Source organism: Vidua chalybeata, chromosome 1 (assembly GCF_026979565.1).
Source record: "Vidua chalybeata isolate OUT-0048 chromosome 1, bVidCha1 merged haplotype, whole genome shotgun sequence".
Classification (NCBI taxonomy): domain Eukaryota; kingdom Metazoa; phylum Chordata; class Aves; order Passeriformes; family Viduidae; genus Vidua; species Vidua chalybeata.
The window spans coordinates 22,740,678-22,767,225 of NC_071530.1; the positions used below are offsets into that span (position 1 = coordinate 22,740,678).

Consider the following 26,548-nt stretch of genomic DNA (forward strand, 5'->3'; position numbering starts at 1 on the left):
AGTAGCTTTTCAAGGAATGTTGGGTGATTTTTACCAGATGTGTTCAGAAACCAGATGTGGAAGGCAGAGTCTGTCTCTGAGTATTTGCTGGTTAATCAAGGGCATAGTTTTACTTTTTTTATTCTGAACATAATTCCAGAAGCTGAGTTGTGCAAGCACATTAGAGAAGCAACATGCCATTTGTCTGAAACCATGCTGCTGAAGTGTAGAAATGTAAGAGAAGAATTCAGAGAAAAGTGTTTCCATAGTAAAAGCTATAAATATTTATTCATTAAAAATAGCATAAATCTATGCATTGCAGAGGTTTTATGTTTGCAGGAAATATAGGTAACTATGAAGTGAAAACTTAGGTTTGAATTTTCCATGATGTTCTTTTCTAAAGTATCTGTATTCAATGGCTGTACATGTCCATTATATGTGCTTCTTTTTGAACAGGAAACTACCATTCAGTACTCTGATATGCAATGCCTTTCAGCTTTATTTTCTAAACCTTTAACCCATCTTAATCTAGAATCACTATAAAATCATATTTAAAGGGCAGCGTTATAATGTGACCAATGAGAGTTGAATGTGAGATTCTCCTTTTAGGTTCTTCCTCTTCTGTCTAGATATTATCTTTGTGGTGTTGATGGTGATACAAGTTTTAGAATGGTACGAAAATTCAGGTAATTAATCTACCAAATGCAGGGTGTTAGAAAAAAAATTAATTTGCATTTGTTAAATATTCATATCAGTAATCAAGGCTGTTAAATATGTAAAGGTACAAATGTGTGTTTGCAAATGTGTGGCTGAAAAAACAATTCTTATTTTCCATTTGTTATGTCCACTCCTAAGTAGAGGGGTATTTATTGCTGCAGTCCTATGGATATTAATACAGTTTTCTCCATCTGACTTTCTTTTAGCACACTGATTTATGTCAGTACATGGACAAACACCCTGGAGGGCTTCATCCAGAGAATGTGAAGGTAAGAGTCAAAAAGAGCACACGTTCAAGGCAAATGCAGTAGCAGTAACTTTGCAAAAAATGTCATGTCAGTTGTTTCATAGAAACAGATTGCTAGCTAAAGGGAAAATGCCTGGCATATGAACTGTATTTTTAAATATTTGTTTTCTTTGAAAATAATTACGAATTCAAGTATTTGAGCATTCCTGCAGTATAATTTCTGAGGTTTGTAAAATTGACTCAGAGCCAAAATATTTGAATGCTGTGAATGCTGTTAACAGTGTTGGTAATCCCTCCTCTCCATTTAAACATTTGCTCTTAAGACAATACTGCCCTAAAACCCCAGGGTAAACATGCTTTAGGCTGTCAGTGCTAGATCTTCAGTTAGGTAAGTTAGTGTGGGTTTATCAAGTTTGAGGGAACTGTAATTAACTGTATTAGCTGAATATATTGCTTTTTATATGAACATATAAAATTTTCCTTAATCTTTTTGCACACTTTCTTGGATGAGATCAGCATTTTCATAGCTGATCTCACTTTGGATATTTTTTTTTCCTTCTAAGATAGATACTAAGAATCATCACACAGGAAAGAGTGAGTTTATTAGAAGGATTTAATGAAAAGATAGATGAGTAGAGACTTGATCCAGTTACTATTTGGGAAGTCAGCCAAATGATTTTAGCATGAAATGGAAGCCAGCTAGACATGCAGAATGTGTTGTGTGTGTATAGATCACTCAGATGATATTTGTTACCATTGTCTTGCACTTGGACATCAGTCCCATTGTTGCTCTACTTTGGAAGTTTAAGTCTTCACTTGTCATACTAGGAACGTTATTCCAGGATGAAACTTACTGAAATGTAGAAGTTCATGAAAACTCTCTCTCTTTTCTGGAAAAGCCAAAAGGCCTGTTTGGTTTTAAAAAAAAGAAAATTATTTTAAAAAGAGGAAGTATTTTTTCTTCTGCAATAGCTGATCATTATTGCACGTCATGTAGCTTCATTAATTTTCTCTGTTCTTTGAATGAAAAGTGGCATGAATTTCAATAAGAATTACTGCCATCTAAAAAAAAAAAAAAGCAAAATTCTTCCTTACTCCATATATTTGGGGAAAAAAAAAAACTAAAAACAAACCAACACATTCACAGATCATGAGTGTGGCACTAAAGGGGGTGAGGTAGGACCTGCTTTTCGACCCCTGAAACGTCTGAGCTTTCTTCCTTGCTCAGTTTCCTAAGCAGAGTTTCAGGTGTTAAATGTGCTTTTTAAACAAGGGGGTTGTGTTTCATTTTCCCATGTGGATACTTTTAACTTCATTTCTCTGAGTTTTGGGATAAGTGAAGACTGGCTATTAAGGTTCTTTGTGCTGCTTCACATTTGTAAGTCTTACTCCAAGGCTGCAGTGCTGTGTACCTCAAGGTCTGATACACAGTAGTTGTTGTAGCCCTGCTAAAAAAGACATAATAATTAAAATAATTGTACTTTTATTTCATCACATCAGGCCCAGTAAGCTTGTCTTTGAGGAGGATGGATATAAACAGATCATTTGGCTTGTTAGTACGTCACTACTCTAAATCCTGAGATACCTGTCTTTTAAAACAGGGGCCTCAGAGGGAACTGCAGCAGCAGTATTTCCCTTTCAGATTTTGCAGCATGTATTTTTGTGGCTTCTGTACCATCTAAGAATGCTCAGAAACACCTTTGAAGCTTATAGACACATTAGAAATATTTATCGAGTAGCTAAGTGTAGAATCCTGATGTATTGCTGGTTCAAGTTTTTTAAATTCCCAATGGATTATTAATAAACTTGGGGGGTGGCGGGAGGGGAGAAAAGAAAAAACAAATTGGAAGTTGGAGCAGATGAAACTTCAATCAGTAGATGAAACATGAGCAATCCCATTTGAACAATTAACTTTTTCTTCTCTTAAATAATATTGATGAAAATCAGTTATATATATTTAGAAGACTCTCTTGCCAGGCCAGCAAAAAAGGCCTAATCATGCAGTAATTACTAAAACCAGGCATGATGATTTGAGGTCCTACCATTTTAATGAATGAATCAGCCTGCTTGGGAATTTCAGCGCAATACCTGCTCTCAAGACTGAATTAAAAATAGCCCAAGAAAGTGATTTCTTCAGCTGGGAGGACAGAAACCCAGTCACATATGCTAAAAATTCCCAGACCTTCACCAGCATGCCAAACTAAAAGTGTGCTGCTCTTTTGTTTCAGAGGAAGTAAAATGGGTATTTCATAACCATTTCACTTTAATGCTTTGTTGTGCTGTACTCAGTTTGTTGACTTACGCAGTTGGAGATCTGAGACTTTACCACCTTGTTTTGGTTTTAGCTTCTGGACGAAGTTGTGTCTTTGGATACACAGCTGATTTCTAAGGATTAAGCTGAGCTATATTAATTAGACTTCTCTCCTCGCCAGCCCCTTCTTTCTAGAGGTCCTTCAGTAATTTCACTTTTAGTCAGACTTTTGGACACTGTTTGTTCAGAATCAGTGGTTATGTGATCCCTAAATCCATTTTAAAAGCTTCCAGTTGAGCAATTATATTCCAGTAGCAATAAATTAGTCTCGGCTCTCTGGGGCTAACCTGTGGGATTAAGCCATTGATGCTCTCCCAGCATGACAAAAGACCCCCTGCCTTTTAATTTTGTTCTTGAGGAAAGTATTGCCTATTGATGGATATTCCTTTCTGGCTTGTTGCCAGTTATTATAAATACAAACCCCCATAAGCACACATCTTTCTTTTTCCAAAGAATATGTACAGTAGTTCCTGTTAAACAGTATTTTATAGGAAGGCAGACACAAATTACATCTTGCCTTCTGTAGGATGTCTTTAGCTTAATTATATTTCTGAATTTTCTCTGTATTTGCAAGGTAAAGACAATGCTTGTTCCCTCAGGCTTACTTTTAAATGAAGACTCATAAATAGAATAAAAATCTAAATTACTTTGATGGACACACATATCGCAGTACCCTCAGGTACTGTGCTTGACATTGCCTTTCTCTGTGGTTTTAAATAGGCTATTTGCTGTCACTTAACTATTTTAAATAAATACTGAGCAGGATATTATAAGTATGTGAAAGTATAAAGAAGAATGTCTCAGCTGGCAGTTATGGAAGTCCAGGGACAGTATGCTTAGGCAAATAAAACAAGTATTAAGTTTAGCATTTTTATTGGTATGTCTGTATTGACACATAATGATTTCAGGATTTTATAATTTGTGGGTGGAGGCACAAGTCTTACAAATAACATCAGGCTTTAAACCCTTCAAGGAATTTGTGTGTGATGCTGGGATGTCGATTTAAAAATGCCTGTCCCTGGTAATGTTAAACCAGTCGTTCTGATGACATAAACACAGTTAGGTACCTGGAATATCTTCAACAGCTTGAAGGGAAATTGGCATAAAGCAGTTGTTTCAGTCCATATATTCTACAAACTCCATTAGGTCCAAATATACAATTATTTATGTCTTTGGTACCTAACAAACTTGCATGTCTAGCATTTATATATACCTATGTATTCATATGCTGTGTACAGTGTTATGGTTAGAGATGTTGAGGAAAAGGGTAATCAGTTAATAATTCCCTGTGTAGTACACATGGCCTTATCTTCTCTTGTCTGGTTTAAAAGATGTCTTTCTCAGTTTTTCCACAATTGAAGGCAAGCAATAAATCTTAAATACATGGCCCCAGATATAATTATGTTCCTGCTGGAAGCTACTGCTGCAGCCCTGTCCATGCCTGGAAATAGGAATTGATTTATATGTGTACCATGTGGTGCTCGCCAAACTGCAAAATGTGCTATTGCAAACTGAGGTACAAGATTTGCTCCTGACTTTCCCTGTGCTGTTCCTCCTGGCATAGACTACTGAAATCTGTAGACCTGGCTGTCTTTCCTACAGTTGTTGCAGCCTTTAGAGATAGTTCATGCTCAGTTGGAACATCTGGATTGCTTCCTACAGCAGGAACTCTAATGGGTCAGAGCAACTAGCTGACCCTACCAGTGATTTTTTTTTTTTGTTATGGTCTTAATTCTGATTTATGTCCCTTTCTGTCTGTGCTATTTCCACTAGTCTTTTGTCTTACCTTCTTGGTTCTCCTGAGCCTTTGTTTTCAGTTGTCCATAAATGGCTCTGGTTTTGTAAATTCATAATTTAAGTGTATTTTTATTTGTGCATTTCAGCATGTCCTGTGAAAATGTAACTGTTCTTAGCTTCTTCTAATATTTTAAATATCATCTTTATTTTAACTTTGTCTTTTACTCCACATTACTACATTCCCAGTGATGCACATAAATTCATCTTTATGCCTTGATGCATTTATTTTATAGTTGAGTTTGTTTACTGTAACTCCTATTACTGATAGAATAAGTGGAGCAAAGGCTTGCATCTGTCATGCCTGCATTGCTTGTTTGCATCCCTGCCTTAAAAATAAATCTATTAATGAAAGCTGATTTGCTTCTTAATTAGTGATGCTGACTTGAGATAGCTGAAGTCTTTTGAGAAAAGCATCCAGAATTTTTTCTCTCTGCCTTTTTTCTTCTACTTGCTGTGTTAGAGGTAATATCGATTTGCATGAGCATTTGACAGAAAAAAACCTCATATTTGGCAATATAAAAAGGCACTTGCATCTGACCCAGTGTTCCTTAATCCAGGAAAACCAGTCTGAATGACAACAGACTGGTTGTCAACCACACAAAAACTGTCCCTGTCTCTTAATTGCTCTCAAAATCTTTTACTTCAGGCAATTTGGAAGCCTCCTGTAGCCTGCTGTGACCAGAGGGGGAAGGAACTTCTAGTTTGTTCTTATTCTATCTGATATTGCTGCACTGATTTGTTCTTCTCCCTGGGCACCTTTTCACTTCCTAGGGCCAAAAAGTGCTAAGAAGAAATAGGCAGACCCTCTTGTTGAGCTTTGCATGCAGGCAACAAGAATGTTCAATCTTCTCCCAAGAGTCTTCGAGACTTCAGCTCTTACCCATCTCAATTTTGAACCTTCCTTTCTCATAGGAAGCAGGATACGGCAGTCTTCTGGCCATAATGGATGGATATTTTTGAAGCAAAACCTCAACTATCTGAGTCCTACCCCCACCAGAATATTTTTTAATGTGCTTTGTCATTGCAATACTGAGTCAGGGTATATGGCAAAATGTGGGTTGGGATTTGGGTAATAAGTTTCCTAGGGCAACCCAATAATCTCTGTAAAAATATGCTTATGTTTCAGCAAAAAATATAATTAGTTTGTCTAAAAACTCTAAAAATATATTTAAAAAGGAATATATTAGATAGTAATTAGTGACACATAATGAGATGCTGCAACGTTTTTCTGTGCTAAATGTTCAAGAAGAGGTCAGTCAACTTTATAGCAACTATATAGTTAAAAAACTCAGATATAATAAAATACTGTATTTATTAAACCAAGGGTTTAAATGATGGTGTCCATAACATTGGATTGAAAATATTGAAATACACTGGTCGTTAAATGATATTATCTGAAATCTCTGGAACTTAGTAATTTATGGTATTCATGTATTCCTCACTGCACTGTGAACATTGTCTTTAACGAATGGTTGCAGGTTTTAATGTTGAATCTGTTTTTGTCAGATGAGTAATTTTGGCATTTAATGACTAATGTGAAAATTAATAATCTGAGTAGAAGCCATAGGGTAGTTGTCATCTGATGTCTTCTGTAAGCATTAATATTTATCATTGAACTGATTACAGCTTTAGGATGGTCTGAAGCACAAAGGGTAGGGAGGCATTCAGAACATGCGAGGATTAGGCAGCTCCTGTGTCGTATCCATATGAGGCTTACTGCACTTAAGTGAAGCTGCTTGAACTTTGGCAGTAGCAGAGCGTTGCACACTGCCTCTTGCTAAGCAGTAGCTACATTTATTAATAGTAAGATACAAACCCACGTGCTTGTTAGAAAAGCATAATATCTGAAAAGTAGGATAAAAATGCTTTAGGTTTTAAGTTGCAGTTGCGTTAACAATGTAGGCTTCCCTAGCATGTTTCTGTTTTCTTTCCATTGGGCGATTGTATCAACATCTGTGGCATGGACAGGAGGTTTGTGTTCCCCCTTTTCTGTGGGGAGACATATGCTGGATTACATGGGCAGTCCTGCATCCCCATGTGACGAAGCCATGTTACATGATGCAGGGGAAACTGTGGTGTGCGAGCACCTGTGTGAAACCAGAGGTGTCCAGCCAGGAGGTTGAGTGCTGTAGACGGAGATGCACAGGAAGTAGGCAATTAAACTGTGGTAGTAGATCCAGATATGATGAATTTTCATGTCACTGACTCACTGGGGCTTGAAGAAAACAGTCTTTGACTTTGAGGTGAAAACCTGCTGTGGGTAGTCCTTTTAAATTTATCTGTTGTTGCTGGAAGCAAATCGAAACTAATAATATATTTTTGAAATCTCTCTCCTACTCACTAGAATTGGTCATGCAGCTGATGTGAAGTTGAATTAAAAGTGTTTCAGCAGATATGTTAAGTAAGAAGTGATGCTGTTTAATGTGGTTGAGAAGGTGCTATTTTTCATTCCTCATTCAGTGAACAAGCAGGTGTGCAGCAGACAGAATAATGTTATGCCAAATTAAGGTCGTCTTTTACATGTGGCATTGAAAATTGATTATTTAAATTAGACTTTTTAGTTATCAGACATTAAATATGGCATCAGCATTTCACTCTACTTCATGTCAGTCTTGTCACTTAATGGTTTGATAATGTGCACAACTATGAACAGTTAATGCAGAAATTTCATTAGTATGTTAAAATTCATGCTAGAAGAATGTCACTTTCATAAGTGCACTTGTAATTTATTGTCTGTATGATCTTCATGATTCACATAGGGCAAGAAAGCATGTATATTTTAGGGAGAACGCGTCAAGATTTTTAAAATCGGTGTGGCAACAATTGTCACTCTGACCTACTTCAGCATGCAAGTATGCTGATGAAAGGTAAAAAAGCAAATTCAGTTGAATTGAATTTATTTTTACTTTCGCCATTCAGAAGTAAAAACCTGAGTCTTCCACTTACTGAACGTTAGCAGACAGCTATAACTAATCATAAGGGAGTGTCGTTATACTCAGTTAATTAAGCACACCTTCCTCATTGCAAATGACTGTAGTAGTACCCAGAGGGGACAAAAAATGATTAAAACAGCATCAAAGAGAATAGAAGTTAGCAAGTTAACACATTCCAATCTCTTTCCTTTGCAGTTGTGCTGGAAATAAGTGGGAAAATCTTTATATATACATATATATATATACACATATGTGATGTGCATTTCCAGTGGCTGCATAATATGTATTTCTGTGTGACATTGCCTTGTTAAGACTCTAGACTCTTGTGTAAGGAATGCAGGAGCAAGTTAGAAGCCTTTATAAAAGCATTGGAGTGGAGTGGATTGGAGTGGATTGTTTTAAAATTCTTTTGGAGAGAACTCAGTTGATTCCAGGGAAGGCAGATAGGAGAAACCTTTTTGTGAGATAAATATTATGATCCTGAAAATCTGGCAGATTCAAATAGATAATAATTTTTATTCATATTTTCCTTATTCATAGGGAATCAAATTTGTCTGAAGTCAGTACTTCGTTCCTGGAACAACTTCTGACAATTTAAGCAACAGTCTATAAAGCTTTGACCTAAAAAGGGGAGTATTTCCCCAGGTCATAGTTAGAAGTGAAAAGTTGGATTTTATCTCATGGTTATTATCCTGGCTGAGAAGAGGGAAATGAATAGCAAACCAAGAGTGATAAAAAAGATTATGCTTGATGAGGTTTTGACATGCCAGCAGAAGTCACAGAGGGACATTTCTCATTGCTTCTGTGATAGTGCATATTACCAGGCAGTTTTTTCTAATGTAATGTTTTAAAACAAGTAATTCTAAGATCCCTGAACAGTCTAGTGAACCCAAATGGAACTGAGTAATATGTTTGGTTGTGTTTATTTCCAAGGCTGTGAGATGGCACTGTACTGATTTATTACCTTCTTTTGCTTTTAAAGTAGCCAATAATGTACAGAAGCCTGTACTGTCCACTGGATGATAGGGAGAACTGCAGTGGTTGCAAGCATGAGATGGGATGTCCTAAATTTGGTTTCTTTTACTGGTATTTTTAGATTTGATGGCCTAATAAGACTAAATATGATTTTATTGATGCTGAATACACACTTGGGAATTCAGATGACTGTGTGATACCCAGACAGTGTGCTTTGATACATACGGCAAGCAGGAACATTTGTGTAATCAGTGATGGGTGATAATAAAGCCTGTGTGTTATTGTGTATTATTTTTCAAAAGTAGCTATACTAATAGAGGAGTATGACCTTGCTAAAGGAAAGACACATTAATTCAGATTTGCTTTCAGCCTTCTTCTGAAATAATGTTAACTCCTGTTCCAGATTATCTCAGCCTTTTTGCAGACTTTTGCTACCAAGAGAGCAGAACCAAGAGTTTTGTGCATCTCCTGTAAACGAAAAAGTTTTTTGTAGCATTCCAGTTCTGTGTAGCTTTCTACTTCTGTATCCAGGGCCAGGTCCTCTATTCCCAAAATACAACATGAATTAAGGGAGCTCAAATTAAGAAAATAGTTTAGAAATCCCTCCTTGCCATCATGGAAAGTCTTAAAAAAGGCTCCCACAGGCATCATTATTCTGTCCTTTTGGCAAGCATCCTTTCTGTTACTGGGGTCCTCAGTGCCTCAGCAGAGTCTGATTTTGGAGAATCTCCCTAGGCATATTGTGAATTTCTGCTTTTCACTTATCCCATAGTCCTTTGCCAGAAACTCTCTACCATCTCTGGCAATGGAGGGCAACTGGATGGAGTCATCTGAGTACTTTACACAGGTTACTTGTACATGAGTGTTCCCCTTCATCCTTAGACTGGAAAGAGCTTTCTGAACCTAAGTCAGACAGTGTCAGCTGCTCTCAATCCCATCCTTTAGATGTGTTTTGCATAGCCTGTATCCGTGTCTAACTTAGAAGCTCGTTCAGAGGCCAAGAGATACTGAAGCATTCTGCAGCAGGCAGGCCACCAGACAGCCATTGTATGCCTGCATGTAAGGCTCTAGGTTGTACACTCACCCAGACTCATTAAAACACAAGGAAAGCTGGGCTGTTCATCCACATAACTACAAGTCTCCCAGAAAATACTGTATTTTAAAACAACTACAGGCATTTGGTCAAATGTTGCATATAGCTCAAATGGTTATCCAGGCATTACACTTGAAGGACTATGTAGGTGCTAACTCACGCCTTTGAGGGCTTTCTCTTGTAAGTTTTAAGAACTGCTAATGTTCTTTTAATATCACAGTCCATAAACCCTGAATTAGCTTTGACCTGCATGCATTTTTCTTGCTGACAATGAAAAATCTTCACTAAAATATGTTGCTCGTTAAAGTGAGAACTGCATAACAGTTGGGTAAAAAAAGGTATATTTTAAATGACTGAAAGAAATAAGCAAGACTTGAAGCCACAAGTGTTAGGTTTTTGTTTTTTTTTTTTGTCTGAACATAAAGTGTTGAGCTTCCTAATGTTAAGCTTTGCTGAAAACCTGACTTCAAACAAATCCCTGTCCTGTTTTCTGTCTCTTTCTACTCTCACTACAATGACCTTTGGCATTTTGTGAGCCTAATTTTATTATCAAAACCATTGTTCTTACTAATAAGCTAAAAACTGTACACAATTGATGTCTTATTGAATGATGTCTTAGTTTATTTATTGCTGGTTATTCAATACCTATACAGCCTTGTGTATGACCATGCAAATATTAAAATTACCAACATAAAAGCTGTAGAGCTACAAATCTGTGTTGATTTTACCATCACAACTGACCTGTTGAAATAGATGTTGAATTTGCCATTGACTCCAGCTGCCATCCTGGGGCCTTGTTGCTTGTTCAAAACCCCCTGAAAAAAACCCGGGCTGAGGTTTCATGGTGATTGGAATTGAGTGAGGTGGTGGAAGGATCTAGTAAGATGAGAGTATGACCATGATAGGAGGTATGTCGATTTCAGACTGGGTGTATGGGTAAGGATTGATGGTACCTCATCTAGGATTAATTTTTGTCCTTGAGAAGTTAATGCAAACAATCTGGAAAGAAAATGGGTTTCTTGGAGAAGGCTTTCCTCAAGATCAGGAGAGTGAACTTGGCTGTGAGAGGGCAGAAGTGCTTTGTGAGGAAGCAGAAACGTTTTTTTTTTTCAATTCATATTTTCTTTTTGTGGGCTGGGAAACCACTGGAAATGGAGAGGCCTCCCTTGGTGTTTTCTTGTCCCAAGCAATCACAAAGGGCCAGTGGTTTTCAGAATGCTTTGCTGCCAGATGTTAGGCTTGTGCTCACGTAAATCTTTTCACATTTAATATTACCAAATAAAAACAAAGGGAAAGAGAAAAAGAGAAAGCAAAAAAACAATATCTGAGTTACCCTATAATGAATTCAGGAAGTTTTTTTCCCCCCTTCTCTTCCATGAGTTTCCTCCAAAGAGGTGTGAGTGAATTAATTAACTTTTGGGGAAGTACTTAATGAGTACAGCATGTCTACAAATTTGGAATAAAACTACATTCCAAAGCTGTCCTCAAGAGCAGATGTTTATTCTGTTTAGCTGTGAAGTTGTTTGGCATTTTTTTAGCACATTATGTCAAATCACTTGACTCTTTTCACTAAAGCCAAATGAAAGACATTAGTAAATATATTTTGAGTTATTATAAAGATTACAGTGCTTTAAGCTACCATGATAATTGAAATTTCTTTGCATATTTAAAAATAATGTTTGAAATTAAATGCCGCTGATTTAGCCTGGCAAACTGCTTATTTTGCCCCTCTTTTTATTTTAAAAAATGTATTTTTTGAAGTAATTTAATAGAATTAAATTGATATTTTCAGGCTGTAATGAAAGCCATTTCTGTTTCTTGCTCTTATTAAAATAGTTTTTATGTACCATGAATTCCACTTTAACCACAATTCAAAAAGGAATGTGCATGTTACTTATGACTTTCCTGCTATTCTTTGTTCCTGTATTTTGCTCTGAGGTTTCCTCAGCACATTGTTAGAACCTACCCTGGCAAGAAGGTGATTGATATGGCTCTTTGTGCCCTGGCTAAATAGCTAAACATAGAGTGCATTGTGTCTGCACTCAGGGAAAAAATGAAATGCAATTAAATTCATTTCACCTTCAGTAACATGACATTTCTGTTTCTTTCATGTCAGCCTTTATTCTCTTCTATAATCAGATTTTGTAACCCTTTTTATAATGTCTCTTCACTTCAGTAATCACTGAATAGGATGCTTGTGTTGCAAGTTAATTAGAAATTCTCGTGTGCCTGAGTTGACTTTTTCCCAATCTTTGGTGTGGTTTCCACATCTTCCTAGAGAGCATGTTTTGCTGTCCTCTGAGCTGTGAGGCACGAAGTCTATACCTGCTCTTGAATCCTCCATGTTTAGCTTTAGAGGGGATTTTTGTGTTCACATTCAGAAACTGAAGTATTTCTTAAAATATATCAGGCGAAAGGAAGGGTCTGTCTACATTGGGATAGGTTCTTCATAACTGCAAAGAAAACTCCTGGGAGTTCATTCACCCTTTGTATTGACAAAACCCATGACGGTTAACACAGCCCTTCACAGCAAGTGTCTGAAAGGATGGATGTGGGAGAATGCTGCATGCGGGAGATGAAAAGGGGAGGACAAAGGATCTTCATCCAGTTCTTTGTTCATAATTCTAAATTACAGAATGCACAATAGTAATGCGTAGATTTAGGAGTAAGCATTTATAGAGTCCAGGGAAGTACTCTTAAGAAACCAGGAGATAGTGAGATAGGTTTCTATCTAAAACTACCTTAAAGACTATTGCAAGTAGGTTTCAAAAGTTGTCTTTAGGCTCAGTGAGAGTTATTATTTCCTAATGAAAAATACATAAGAAACTCCCATTAAAATAGACTTTGAAGGATAAAATCTATTTTACTTGCAGATTTCCTTGGGTACACAGGCATTATTGTTATACTATTAATTTCTTCTTTGTTTTAGCTTCAGTGTTCCATCCCCCAGCCTTATCTCCCCATCCCTATCCACCCTGTACTGTTGTTTCCTATAATTAGTGAAGATACGCATCTGTCCTCAGGCTACCACCTAATCTCTAAGGCCATATGGGTAAATGGAATATAATTATAATTTGGTAGAAACCAATCTTTCTGCACATGGTTGTATTGCTCTCATTCTTTTTAAAGCAGTCAAATTGAATCTATGACATAGTAGGGCTTGGAGGCTGGGTTTAGTCCTTGCAAAGTAAGTATATTTCAGATGGAAATTTCATTGTGTTAAAGTTGGGTGGGAATTAGCCAGTTTGGGAGGAATTCTGACACAATGTTACCGCAATGTGCAGTCACCTTGCATATCGTGAAGAAATCACCTGTGGTTATATGCAAAATATTAACAGAGGTCATTTTTTGTCCCCCTCTTTTTCAGTTATTTTTATTTCAGTTGCTGCGAGGACTGTCTTACATCCACCAGCGTTACATTTTGCACAGGGACCTGAAACCACAGAACCTTCTGATCAGTGACACGGGGGAGTTAAAGCTGGCAGACTTTGGTAGGCAAGCAGTTAATTACAAGTATCTTATAATGTTGTAGGAATGTCAGACAGATGGTTCCATTGATTTCTCTTCCCCCCCACCCTATTCCTTAGACACACCTTCTTCATTGTAGATAATTGCACATTTTTCTCCTGAGTGAAGAAATTGATTATGGTCAACAAAATGCTTGATTAAAAGGGAGCAAGTGAAAAACAAATACCTACTCCAGTTCTCTCAAGGAAGATAATGCTGAAAGTGTTTCCATTTGATTTACCACGAGACCTGTGAATTAGAATTAAAAACCTTCAAAAAGAAAAGAGAAAAGATAGAGACCTGAGGAAATGCAGACTGTATGAAAAGCACAATCACTTTATGGAAGCAGCTCTAGGGTTATGAGGTCTGGATTAACTTTCATTAAATGGTCATTGAAAGAGACTGAAGGACACAAGAATAAGTGTTCCTTCTGTAGAATAAAGGACACTAGGATCACTTGGGTTGTTTTTAGTATCCATTAGTTCTTTCTGGGGAAGCCTTACATGGAGTATAAAGTCAGGATAAATTATCCAGTGAAATCTTAGCCTTTAGCCTATTTTTAAATTTTTAAGCCATTTTCTAGTGGCTACACCAAGGCAAGTACTCTTTCCTCTGAAAACCATTGTGAACGCAGATGTGGAAAATGGCAATACTTTTCTTTATTGGTTTTCACAAAAGGTTGTAGGAATTTCTTTCTTTCCTGTAGGTCAGCTTCTCAGTTACTGATTCCAGCAGTACTTTTGAAGTAAGCTGAAAATGTGACCTATTGGCTTTTTAAAAATGTCTTTTATTTTATGACTGCTATCCACATCATGCTTCACATTTCATGCAGCAGCAATAATGAGGAAGCCTTGTGTGCTAATTGGCAATTTCACTGTTAATGTAGTCGTGAGGTTTTGTCTTTTAATTAGTGTTACTGCAATTAACAGCTCAGTGTGTATTTGCTATGCTGGAGAAGAGAACAGGACTTAAGGTGGACACAGTCCACAAGGACTTGATTGGCCTTTGAATTTTAAGGCAGTTAGAGAAATAGTATTAGAAGCACTTGTCTCCTGGTTTACATATGATTCTTTGCTGTCATTTTTCAAAGCTTGCTGTTTTTTGAAATAAATGCTTAAAAACCCATTCCTGCGTGTTGCATTTCACTATGAGGCCTCATCTCTTAAGGATATGAAACAAGTGTATCATTCAGTGTTCTTGTAGTGAAATACGAGTTAACTCTCTGTTGAAGGTGTTGTGCTGTTTAATAGTTTTGTTGTATCATTTATATGTATAGAACCTTATGAACTAATCTGACTTCCAAGTATCCTCATATTATAGTTTTCAGGAGATTGTAATAATGGTTCTCTAGATTTGGTGAATTCTGGAAACCACAAAAGATCACACAAACTCTTTTGTATGTAAAATGTTTCCTAAGGTGTGGGGGTGGGTTGGTGGCTTGTGTGGCTGGGGAGAGGGAGGCTGCAAACTTTTTTGCTGTGTTTTTAAGAAAAAAGAAAACAAGAAAACAACCTGCCTTTTATCAGCACTTTTACCAGCATTGTTGGAGGTGTGAACCCATGAAAGAAAAGTCCAACTCAGACATAAGTTGACTGTTTGGTTGTGTTGCCTGGTGTTGCCATAGAGCAGAGGACAGGGTGGGACAATTGTTCCTACCTTGCTGTAGTCGGAAATTAACTATCTATCACTTCTAATGAAATTGTTGCCTCATTGTAGCACCAGGCTAAATTGCCCAGTCATGACATGAAAGGCAGGAATTTCACAGCTTTGTGTTGGCAGGAGTCTAAGGTTGACCATTGTGCCTGGTTTTGACAGAGGGCCTAGAAATGTGTAAGTACAACCAGAAAGAAATACACAGTGGTAGAGACATGAATGTATAATATTGTGCAGAAGATATTTTTTCCTTTTTGAGTTTGCCTTGACATAACAGAAACATCTGTGAAATCTACTCTTACACACAGACAGAAGATTATATATCTCCTTTTTTTTTTTTTTTTTAACGCTAGATTTTTTTTCATGGCTCATGACCTCATAAAACTGAAAACCAGATGGGTTAAATTTCTCTTCTGAGAACCAAGATGAAAAATTAGAAGTGTTGAGGTTAAAGTCTGAAAGGTCATGACCTCTTTCATTGGGAGCATGAGAAATGAGAGCACACCTGTGTGCTCTTTGTGTGCCCCTGTGCATATTTACTTATTTAAATGCTGTATTTTTATAGGCCATCTTCCACCTTCCCAATATGAAAGACTCTCCTTAAACAAGATGTAAAATGCAGTTCTATTTCTCTTTATGTTTTTCTCCCACAAATGACTGATTTGCAATAATGTGCTTGGAAGGGAAGTCAGTTTAGATTGTATACTTGATTAATTATGTGAGGAGCAGTGTGAAAATTAGAAAGATGGTTGCTTTGCTTTCAAATGTACTTAAGACAGGAGAGAACCTATCAAGAAATCAGTGTCTGTTAGAGATAGGATTGACTTTGCTATCACAATAATTGTAAAATCCTAGAGCAAAGGCCCTTTAGTCTCTAAGGACAAGACCTTCAGATTTCGGTTTCATAAGTTTACCAAAAAAACCAGCATCATGTCTGCAGTTTTTCATTTGGCGTCAGGCTTATTTAATCTCTTCACTGTAGGATATCAAATACTTAAAAGCAGGCTAGTGGATCTCAGTTCTTGAATAAACAAGGTAAAAAAAGGCTATTCATGTCTGCCAGTGCATTGCACTGCGGCTGAAGTGGAATCTTTGAATAACTGTGGGCATGTGTTTTTCTATAGCAGGGCTCCCAGACATACATACTTCACTGTGTGGGAGTGTCTTTGTTCAGATGAACAGCGGTTTGCTTTTCTGTTCATTGTGCTCTAGCTGCTAGGAAATGAACCAATTTCATTGGTCAAATGAAAAGGCAGAACAGAAAATAGAGGCTTTATCAAATTAAAAATGGATGAGCTATAAAAATGGCTTTATTGAGAAGATATAACAGAGGAGACTACATCTTGAGTAATTGTTGCTGTGAAAAATAGTCCTTGAACACCATACCTGCGTTCTTTTTAAAATCTAATTAAAATTCCAGAGGAAAATAAAGTATATTAGGAATTCTTATGGAATGAAGTGCAAGAATTATTTTTGATCCCGTGATGTGAATTTGGCTGTCTATGAGTTTGTTTTTTTCCCCTCCTGCATATGTCAGTCTTAAGTAGAAATAAAGTATTTTAAACCTCTAATGAGTAACGTCACCAGAAATTTGCCTCAGCCTTCAACAGAAAGACTAGTAATCCTCAGAGGCACCAATCCTCTGAGCTGGTAGGCATGGACAGGGAGCAGAACAGAGCCCCTGCAATCCAGGAGGAAGTAGTGACCTTCAGTACCATTCAGACTCTCACAAGTCTATGGGTCCAGGTGGGATTCATGTGAGGGTTTTGAAGGAGCTGGCAGAAGAGCTCATCAGGCCACTCTCCATAATTTGTCTTTGCTCCTGGTTAGCTGGGGAGGTCCCAGATGATTGGAGGTTAGCAAATGTGAAACCCATCTACAAGAAGGGTTGGAAGGAGGATCTGGGGAACTACAGGCCTGTCAGTCTGACCTCAGGAAGGGGCCTGTAAACATCATAGAGTCCAACTTCTGGCCTTGCCCAGGACAAAACCAGGAATCACACCATGTGCCTGAGTGTACTGGGAAAGCCAACTGATGTCATTGTCAGGCTGCTCTCTCTCTCTCCAGATTGTAGATTGAGGGATGTTCCCAATAACTGGAGAAAGGTTGTTGTTATCCATTTACAAGAAGGCCAAGAAAGAAGGTCTGGAGTACTGCAGTTTTGTCAACCAATATCCCATAGAAAATAATGGAGTGAGGCTTCTTGTAGGTGTGAAGAAAGTGTTTTCCAGTTTTAGTCAAGGTAAATCGTGTTTGATCCATGGGATTACCTTCTGTAATGAAATGAGGAGCTCTGCAGTCTCCCAGTGCCTTAAGAGCTGGTTACCAAGAGCATGGTGGTGCTCTTTACTTGGCTCACAGTGGGAGGATGAGGGATAATGGTCATAAGCTGAAACACAACTATAAGGAAGGAAATGTTTGGTTTGAAAGTACTTCAGCTCTAGAGCAGCCCAGAGATGTTATGAAATCTCTGTTTGCTTCCCTTACTGGACTAAGCCTTGAGCAATCTGGCAGATTGAACTAGGTAAATTCTCCTTCTTGTGTGGTTCTGTGACTCACTAAATACCACGCTTGTTTTGTTTTGTTTCTTAATGATTGGAGATTGGTATTTAGTTATTGTATATGCTGATATAAATGAAGATTGGCTAATCAATTATGTTTGCATGCAGATTATCATACTTAATAAACTCCAGCACCAAGTCCCTAAATAGCTGACATTAATCAGGTAGGAGCTGAGTCCCACCTTCTGTGTGTGACTTTCCAGGAAGGATTTCCTCTTTTCCTGCCTAATTTCATATTCTCTGAAAAGAGCCTCTAGCAATCTAATATTCTGTCACCTCCAAGAACAATGTGGACCTTTATTCTGATCACAGCACAATTACTCTTACATATTCTTTAGTTAAAATAGTCTTTTGCCTTCTGGGTTGAAAAATACATAGTTATACTTGTTATTAGATATTTTCTGATAAAAGATTTACATAGCTTTGAGGTGACATCACCTTTCGATGCACTGAAAATATCATCAGGTCATGTGTGTCAAGAACAAGATATTTAGACTTGACTAGCATGTGACACAATAGAAGCACTTCTGAGGCTGTGAGGGAAACTGGCCAAGTCACTAGTAGGGCCCTTGGCCTGTTTCACCTCTTAAGATGATCTACCTGCTGCTGGGGTTTGCTTCTCAGGGAATTTCTCATTTGTGAATCTTCCCTGCAGCTGCCTTTCCCTTTCATTTCTTCTGTTAGACCTGCAACAGAAGTAAGCTGCTTGGAAGACATGTTTGGTCTGTATTTTGGATTGTGCAGTTATTGTAAGTGCAAGGAACTTCTGTGTAATCACATCTTTTAATTATATGCCATTCTTTTTAGTATGTGTACTGCCTTTTCCTCTGTGCTATGACTCCCAGACAGGATGTATAAACTATGCAGGCAACTGCCTAGTTTAAGTACCTACATAGCAGGCACACAAGTGCAAAGTACAATTTCAAAGTATGGAATAACAGGGCTAGAAGTATTGTTAGCTTGAGTATAATTTGCAAGGATAGGAAAGCTTGAAGATTGATAATTTTCTAAATAGAAAAATTTAGAAAATGCTTGAATAGATTCTTCCCCTCCCTCCCAATCCCTGCCCCATTTTTTGGTAATTTTAGTCCTTTAAAGAAGTCTTCAAACTGCAGCAACACTACCAACAAATTCCAGTGTTGCAAGGTGAGTGACAAAGAGCATTAGGAACTTAGTACCTTAATGCTTGTTTCTGTAGTATGAGAGTTGCTCTTTCTCATCTGTGGGAATGGGCTTTTGAGAGGAAAACCAGCATGACATCTTCTTGAAAATGTCTTTCATTTAGTCTCTCAAATAACACTGACCCTGAACCTTTTCCCGTCTGCTTTTTGTTGTCTTAGGGCATCTCTGGATGAGTAAGGATCTGCAGGAGGTCTGTATTATGGTGAAAGTCCTGCCTTAAGCTTTTGGAATTTTGTTAATAAAAAGTCCTCTGATGTAGTAAAAGAATCAAGTCAATGTGATTCAACTATGCATCCTTCTAGATACATACCATGATTATTAATAATAGATAGCAGGAGCAAAGAGATTTGAGGATTAAAATAAAGGGAATTATACTCAAAGTTGCAGTTTAAAATTGCAGCTGAGTATTAGAGAGGATGTTTCCATGCATTTCCATATAGATTTTTCTGTGGAGAGCATGACAGGGATATGTCATGAGGGACAAGGTTATTCCTGTATAGCTTACTGTTAAAATTTCTAAAACTATGTTGACAAGTTGAAAAAAAGTAGGTTTTTTTTTCCTTCACAGTAAGAATCCCATAAGGGTTTCTTTATAATGTTCTGTATAAAATTCATATGAAAAGTGAATAGCATAAAAGATTGCTTGCATGGATAACTGCGATGTTTTCCCGTGTAAATGTTCCACAGAGTATCAGTTCTCGGAGATGCCTGATATAAGAAGTTGTCTCAGTGCCCAAAGAGCTGGTATTATATTGGTTGGTGAAGCTTGATGAAATCATTAGCAAAATTCCTCTGAGAGTGCCTCTAGTTATATAGGCTGGCTCCCTTTGGTTGCCTGGCTTTAAGGAACATTGGAGCCATTTGGGGTGAATTGTAGGAGCTGCCCAGTCACCCCCAAGGCAGCTGGCCCAACACAGCTCCTGCCCTCCACAGCAGCCCTTCTGCAGGCTCTAGAGAAGGGCTAGAAGCTGTCTGGGTGTTGGTTATCAGAGGCTGTTGCTGGTAAATAAAACCACTTACCCCAAACATAGGTCCAGAGACCCCTCTAACACCCTGCCTGCGTTGAACATGGAAAGAAAAGACATTTCTTTCCCATATACCTGTGGGAGGTTGCTGTTACTCCAGGTGCAGCCTGTTCCTTTCTGATAACAGCCTTTGAAGTCTGAAGAATTGGTTCTTTTACCCCTCAGGAAGGACAGTAGTAGGCTTCTTTGAGGACTCTAGTTGTATTAAATATCAAGAAAGGAAGATGACCAGTGACAATGTTGTGAGAAAATGGAAAAAAAAGGAAGTGGGAACCTGGAAACCCAAACTGCTTAAACTGGAGTCAGCTTGCAAGTCACTATAAAGTACTTTATAAAGTAGTTATTTTTGTAATGAGCTGTAAATACCTCATTTTCCATGGAGTGCAGAAGCTGCCGTTGCTGTGTACAGTGGCAGCTGGAGCTGGAGCAGCAGAGCAGACTGTGTGTGTGTTTGTTCTGGAATAGCCTCGATGGCCTGTTACTGAGTCAGGGTAAAAAGCCCTTGCTGTCCACACTTTCTAGATCCAGGCAAAGTAAGGCCAGAGCTTAGGACCAGAGCTGATAGGTAGCTATGGCACCTTCAAATCTTTTTTCTTGAAGGAAAGATAAATGTAGGCTGCAAAAGCTGTGGGCGCTGTGGACCCAGAGACTTGTGGCAGGCTGCCTTGTTATTTATTTTGCTCTCTGAGGATAATCGGCTTTCCCTCCACCCCCAGACCTTCCTTCTCAGTTTCTAATGCTATAACTGGCTGCTGTCAGGGAGCAGGCCAAAGCTGCGTTCTTCCGTTTCCCTCCCAGGAGCAAGGGCTTCATATGCTGTGCTTGTGACCTTCTGTTGTGATGCCCGGACCTGTGGTGAAATGAGGGAAATGGGTAGGTGGCAGAAAATTTCAAACAACAGCAGTGCAAAGGGGTAGATCTGATTTTTGGCATTTGGGCTAAAGAATTGTTTCAGAGGTGAAGATGCAGGAGAAGGTGTGGTCTAGTGCTGCTGGTAATGTTTCTTTCTTCTCCTATTTATTTGGTTTGTTGTTCTCAACATGGATCTCCATCTAATTTGCTTCATATATCTGATGGTTTTATTGAGGTACCTCAATAAAGGTATAGTTGTACAATACAACAAGTTAACTATACAATAGTTGTACAGTTAAATCTATACAAAAATTACCATGTGAGAGTCAACACAGTAAGAATCTCTTGTGGGCAGAAATTGGGTTTCATAATCTATGAAGAAAGAATAGATTTGACATGAGTTTACTATCTGGAAACAGCGGTTGCAAAAACTGGAGGGAGGTTCAACTGTATTCAACTAAGACTTTAACTTCCCTCTGCCAATTGTTAATACAAAGTAGAGCCACTTACTAAATTTTTGACTATGCCAATCTTCATTGACTGCTTTTTAACAATTGAAATTAAAAATCTTAAAATAGGAGGCTTTTCAGCTTTTTCTAAAGCAGATGCTGTAACTTAAGCTCTTCCCACTGAGAAGCCCTATGTAGGTTTATTGACTGAAAAGGAAAATGTTTTATTTTTTAAAAAGCATGAAGGACCTGGAGATTGGTGTGACTCACTTAATGGGTCCCCTGTTAAATGCATCTCAGATTACTTAGGGTTCAATGCAATTCTCTATTGTTACAAGTGAGAGTTATATCAAGCCTTTAAATAGGAGGAAAGCATCTTAATTATCCATTAAGGGTAATAAAGGAAGTTGGTTATGACACCATTAAAACAACTGTGATGAAAAATCTGTTTCAGTATTTTGTGCTTAAGAAGGACATGGGATTTGAATGTCTTCTGTACTGCAGCTAACTCAGTGCTGTGTTATTATAATAAACATGATTTTTTTTTTTATTGATGTGTATTGCCCTCTTAAGTGTGAACTAGACTGTTACGTGACAGTGGCACAAAAGAATTGGAGAACTGTGATCTGCTGTCTGTACAAAAGAGATCCATCCATCCATCCATCCATCCATCCATCCATCCATCCATCTGAATCTGTAGATGTATTTAAAACAAATATTGTTTCATTTGCAAAAAGCCTTATTCAGTCATGTGACAGTGTTCTCTTGGTTTTATATGAGAACATTTTCCCTTCCTACACTTCTCCATATCCTTTTGATTATTGTGGTTACGGGCACCTGTATTTAAAATATTAACATTTCATTAAAACTTTATTGTTTTGAAGCTTCTTTGCTTGTTTCTGTTACAGTAGTTACAGGGAAAAAAAGTACTATAGAAAAAGGTACTGGTCATAATAAAGCTTTTGAATGTAGGCCTCCAGGTAGCTCCCACAGTACTCTCTAGCTTTTCTTTCTTGGTCTGATTATGATTTTGTTTTATGTTTCCTTATTTAAGAGAGCATACTGTATTATATAGTGAGAAAATGATGCCAAGTTTTAAAATTATTTTAATGTCATTAGTGTGTTAATAGTTATGCAGATTTATTTTACACAGGAAATAATCAGCTATGTAGATATTAAAGGTTAACTGGGAAAGGTGTGGATTAAAGAAGAAAAAAATTTATCATCAGTCAGAACAAAAATATTGACATGCAAAGAAAAAGATTAACATGAACAGAACTGGCAGTTCATTAAGAGAAATGTGCCTTTAACACGGTCTGAAATAATTCCATAATTGAGATTGCATTTTAAAGAAACCATGGCTCTGTAATTTATAACATCATTTGTTTTGTCCCAGACAGTTTAAAACCTTACTTTTCTGCAACACAGTCAGTTTTTATCTAGGTAATTCTTAATAATTTATGCATTAATTTTTTCATTCCTTCTGAAAGGCACAGTGCTGGTTGTATTAATATATTCATAGATGCGTAATTTGTCCTGATATAAATTAAAATCATGCTTGCATGGCTACCTGCATTAAGATGAGTTTCCCCTGCATCACTTAGCCCTGATGATAGCCAGAAGTGATCAGGCAGTGCTTGTCTTAGCTGTACTTAACACTTCTCCAGCATCTTCCATTTCCAAAACTTATACAAATAAATGATAGCTCCAAGTAGTTTCTCTTATGTATATTACAAATAACCATACTTTGCTTGACCTTTTGGTCTTATGATTTGAAAGACCCAAAGTTAAAAAACTTAAAAGTGGGAGAATCAGGAATCAGTAGCTTTATGTCTGGGTGATGGGGGAACATTAACAATGGCTTTGCATAGGGAGAAAATGGTGCTGAGTAACTTTTGATTTACATGGTAGGGAGAATGGCAGGTTAGAGCTTCACCTGGTTAAAGGTCCTCAAGCTCTTCTCCAAGTTCAATTGTGCTACCTTTGGCTTTTCTGGTTCATAATATGTCAAATTATACAGCAAAGTTTTTGTGTACTCATTGGAAATAAGGTAGCAGGAGATTTTCAGATGTAATCTCTTTTATTCCCACCCACAGCCATGAATATACTCATATCCTTCTTATTGCAGCAATTTTTAAGTCACTTGGGCATCGAATATACTTGCTTTTGTGACTATATTTGCTTTTAAGCATATGTCATTGCAATGTTTTTAAATTATTTCTGGACTCTTCCAGCCGGCTGGAAATTTGGTTCAGCTCTGATCTGTCTGTAGACCTTATGAAAAAACTAAATTAAAAAAAAATAAAATAGGCAGGGGGAGGGATAAGAAAAAAGGCAGCAGATCACTGAAATGTACTTTATAAACTCAAATGCCTAATATAAGCTTCTTGAAATCTTGGCAATTCTTTGCCCATTCTGTCTTACAGTGCTCAGGATTGCCACCAGCTTAGTTACACAGGTTGTAGGCTGTGATACTAAATGAAACATGCTTATGAGTACTAACAATTGGTTCACACATGCAAACTTGATAGAGTAAATGGTTTCAATAAAGCATGGAATACTTCAGTAACAGTATGACAGTAGTAGTTTGTCAGTGGTCAAAGTACTAATAGGGATCCCTTGCTCACAATCTACAAGTAATTTTTATTGAGCATCGCATTCAGAAGTACATCCATTGTCCCTGGGTTGAATAGATAAAAGAATTGCTAGATTTCAGTGCAAACAAATTTTCACTTGTTTTATTAGTTACAATATAGGGTTTTGCAGTTCTACTGACTTGGTAGGTTACATCTGTACATAAAAGACTAGATTGGGTTGTATAGCTCCAGCTTTGCCATTCTGGCAGTGGCATTTTAGTGTTCACTATCACTTTAGAGAAAAATGCTGCATTAGGAGCAGATGGGTTTTAACTACATATTTCCAAAACTGTACTGTTAAGGTTTAATGCCATTCTAATATAACTTTTTAAAAAATGAAATTGTCTGCTTTCATTTCTTCTTTTTCTTTGACAAAATTGTATTAAGAACTGAATAGATTACTCTCCAGGAATATGGATTTTATTACTCATGCAAAGTCAAATAATAATTTAGACCTAAGCATAGTGGAATGTCTCTCTCATAAAAAGTTTTTATAAGATTTATGATTCAGATAATTTAAGATGACATATACATTAAATGAGTTTTGAGGAGCAATTTAATTGAACAGGTGACTCTGACACTCAAGAGATTTCTGTTGTTAGATGTTGCTTTATAATATTGCTTTACAGAAGCAACAGTGCTTATACAGATTTTCTTAATGGCTTCATTCTTGAAAGCAAAGTGGAAAAAATTTTGAAAATTAGTGAAATCTTCAAGTTATTTTGTAGTTATTTTGTTCTTTGTATTTAAAATAGCTTTTATATAATTGAGATTTTTTTTTCAGTTTTGTTCGTTTTGCACCGATGTCTGTTTTTAGATCATTTTACTCTGACTTAAGCCTGTGCAGTCAGATGTGGCTTTAGATGCTGTGGGTGTTACCTGCTATATGAATGTATGTACTAATGTGACAACATATACAAAATGAACCAGAGTTCTTTGGTAGAACTCCAAGACTGTTTTACGTACTAAGGGAATATGTAAGTTGTGAGATACCACATTGTAGCAATGACAAAAGTCAGCTAAATATTTGTCTTATCTATAAATAGTCTGGCTATTTATCTGGAAGCAGCCTGGATTAAGCTCTATGAGCTCTAGAGAACAGTTTGTGCCAGGCAGGGCAGCCATGGTTCGTGAGCTGAGGGGTGGGTGAGGGACCAAATGCAGCTGCATTCTTCTGCAGCGTAGGGATGTGTGCTCAGGTGACACCTTGGCTGGAAAAGGGGGCACATCAAACCCACTTGCACTGGCTCTGCAGTACAAGGACAAGGATCTGGTGGATACTAGCAGTGGAATTGTGTCATTTATACATAAGTAAGACCTTGTATTGTAAGAGTAGGTGGTTTCTGCACCCATGGGGTGACAGTTTTTCAAATTCACAGATTCTACTCCTGCAGGGTAATGTCAAATAGCAGTGTTGTTTGATTTATAAACAAAATACTTTTTAGATCTGCTTTTCAAAAATATTGTTTGTCTATAGATTTTAATATTGTTCAAATACCTGCTTTTCCATGTGACCCTGTTCTTGTTAAACTACTTATCCTAGACAAATTCAAGTAAATTTGCAGCTACTTGATTAGGCTTTTAATAGCTGACCATGACTTAAGATATGCTCTTCATCAAAGTTGTCCAGGTATTTTACAGCTAGACAGGACATGATAGATCAGCAAAACTGATCCCACTGGAATAAATCATTCCATCAATAACATCCCAGTAGCCATGCTACTATTATTGCCTTTTGTCCAGCACTGCAGGGTTCACTTCAGTGAGTTGTGGACCCCTTGAGCAGGTGGAGAGAGCAGTACGTGGCATCACCTTGTCACTGCCAGTGTTGTATGGTCAGTTAACAAACAAAATTACCTGAGGGTAAACAACCAGGATTAGATGTTCAAACATGAAACTGTCAGTGAAACCTGGCTTTTGTGTTTCTATGTGGATGACTGTGAATCACTACAGTAGCGCCAAATTGTGCTTATTAAACAGTTCTTCAGCTGTCAGGTTTAATAAAACAGGAAACTAGAAGGACTTGAATGGTACTGATGCCCTGTATACAACTGAGTTGCATCTGGTATGTGTGCAGTTCTCTTTGCACCTGGGTAGAGGGGGAGGCAGTTTGTCTACATGATGGTTTTCTAAAAAAGATAAGTCTTGGAGAGCAAGCATATTTATTTCTTTACTGCTATGTTGTATTTAACCTGTCTCATGCCATATGTCAAGTACTGTTATCCAGGTACCAGTTGAAAAGGGTTGATTCATTTTTACTTGAATGCCAGATGGAGTCATCCAGAAATGACCCTTGCTCTCCTGCTTTAAGTTGTAAATGTAGAGATCGCAGTAAATTGTTAGCTTCAAACACAATAGCCTGCAGTAGCTTATTAGCTTCTGTGCTTGGTGCTTGATGGACTGTTATACTTCACCAAATAGGACATCCATAGCTCTCAATTTGTCTCCATACAACACTGTTCTTCTGAATATTTTTTTTTTGTCTTTTCTGGGTTCCTTTGATTTGTTAGTGGAAAATACTAATGGCGATGAAACATTTTTACCTCAAAACTGTGTGAATATGGTCTGTTACCTTTCTTGTCTTTGGCAAGTTCATTAGTCATGTCTTAAAATTCCATATGTAAATTATTT

General features: G+C 37.4%; 1 protein-coding gene across 2 annotated transcripts in view; it reads left to right on the forward strand.

The window, feature by feature from the left end:
- The window catches only part of CDK14 (cyclin dependent kinase 14), a 318,431-nt gene that overhangs the window by 146,959 nt on the left and 144,924 nt on the right, over positions 1–26,548 (forward strand). For both annotated transcript variants that reach the window (XM_053941947.1, XM_053941953.1), the window contains exons 7-8: positions 903–965; positions 13,420–13,543. In XM_053941947.1, coding sequence (XP_053797922.1) covers positions 903–965; positions 13,420–13,543 — 187 coding nt within the window. The remainder of the gene's footprint in view (positions 1–902; positions 966–13,419; positions 13,544–26,548) is intronic.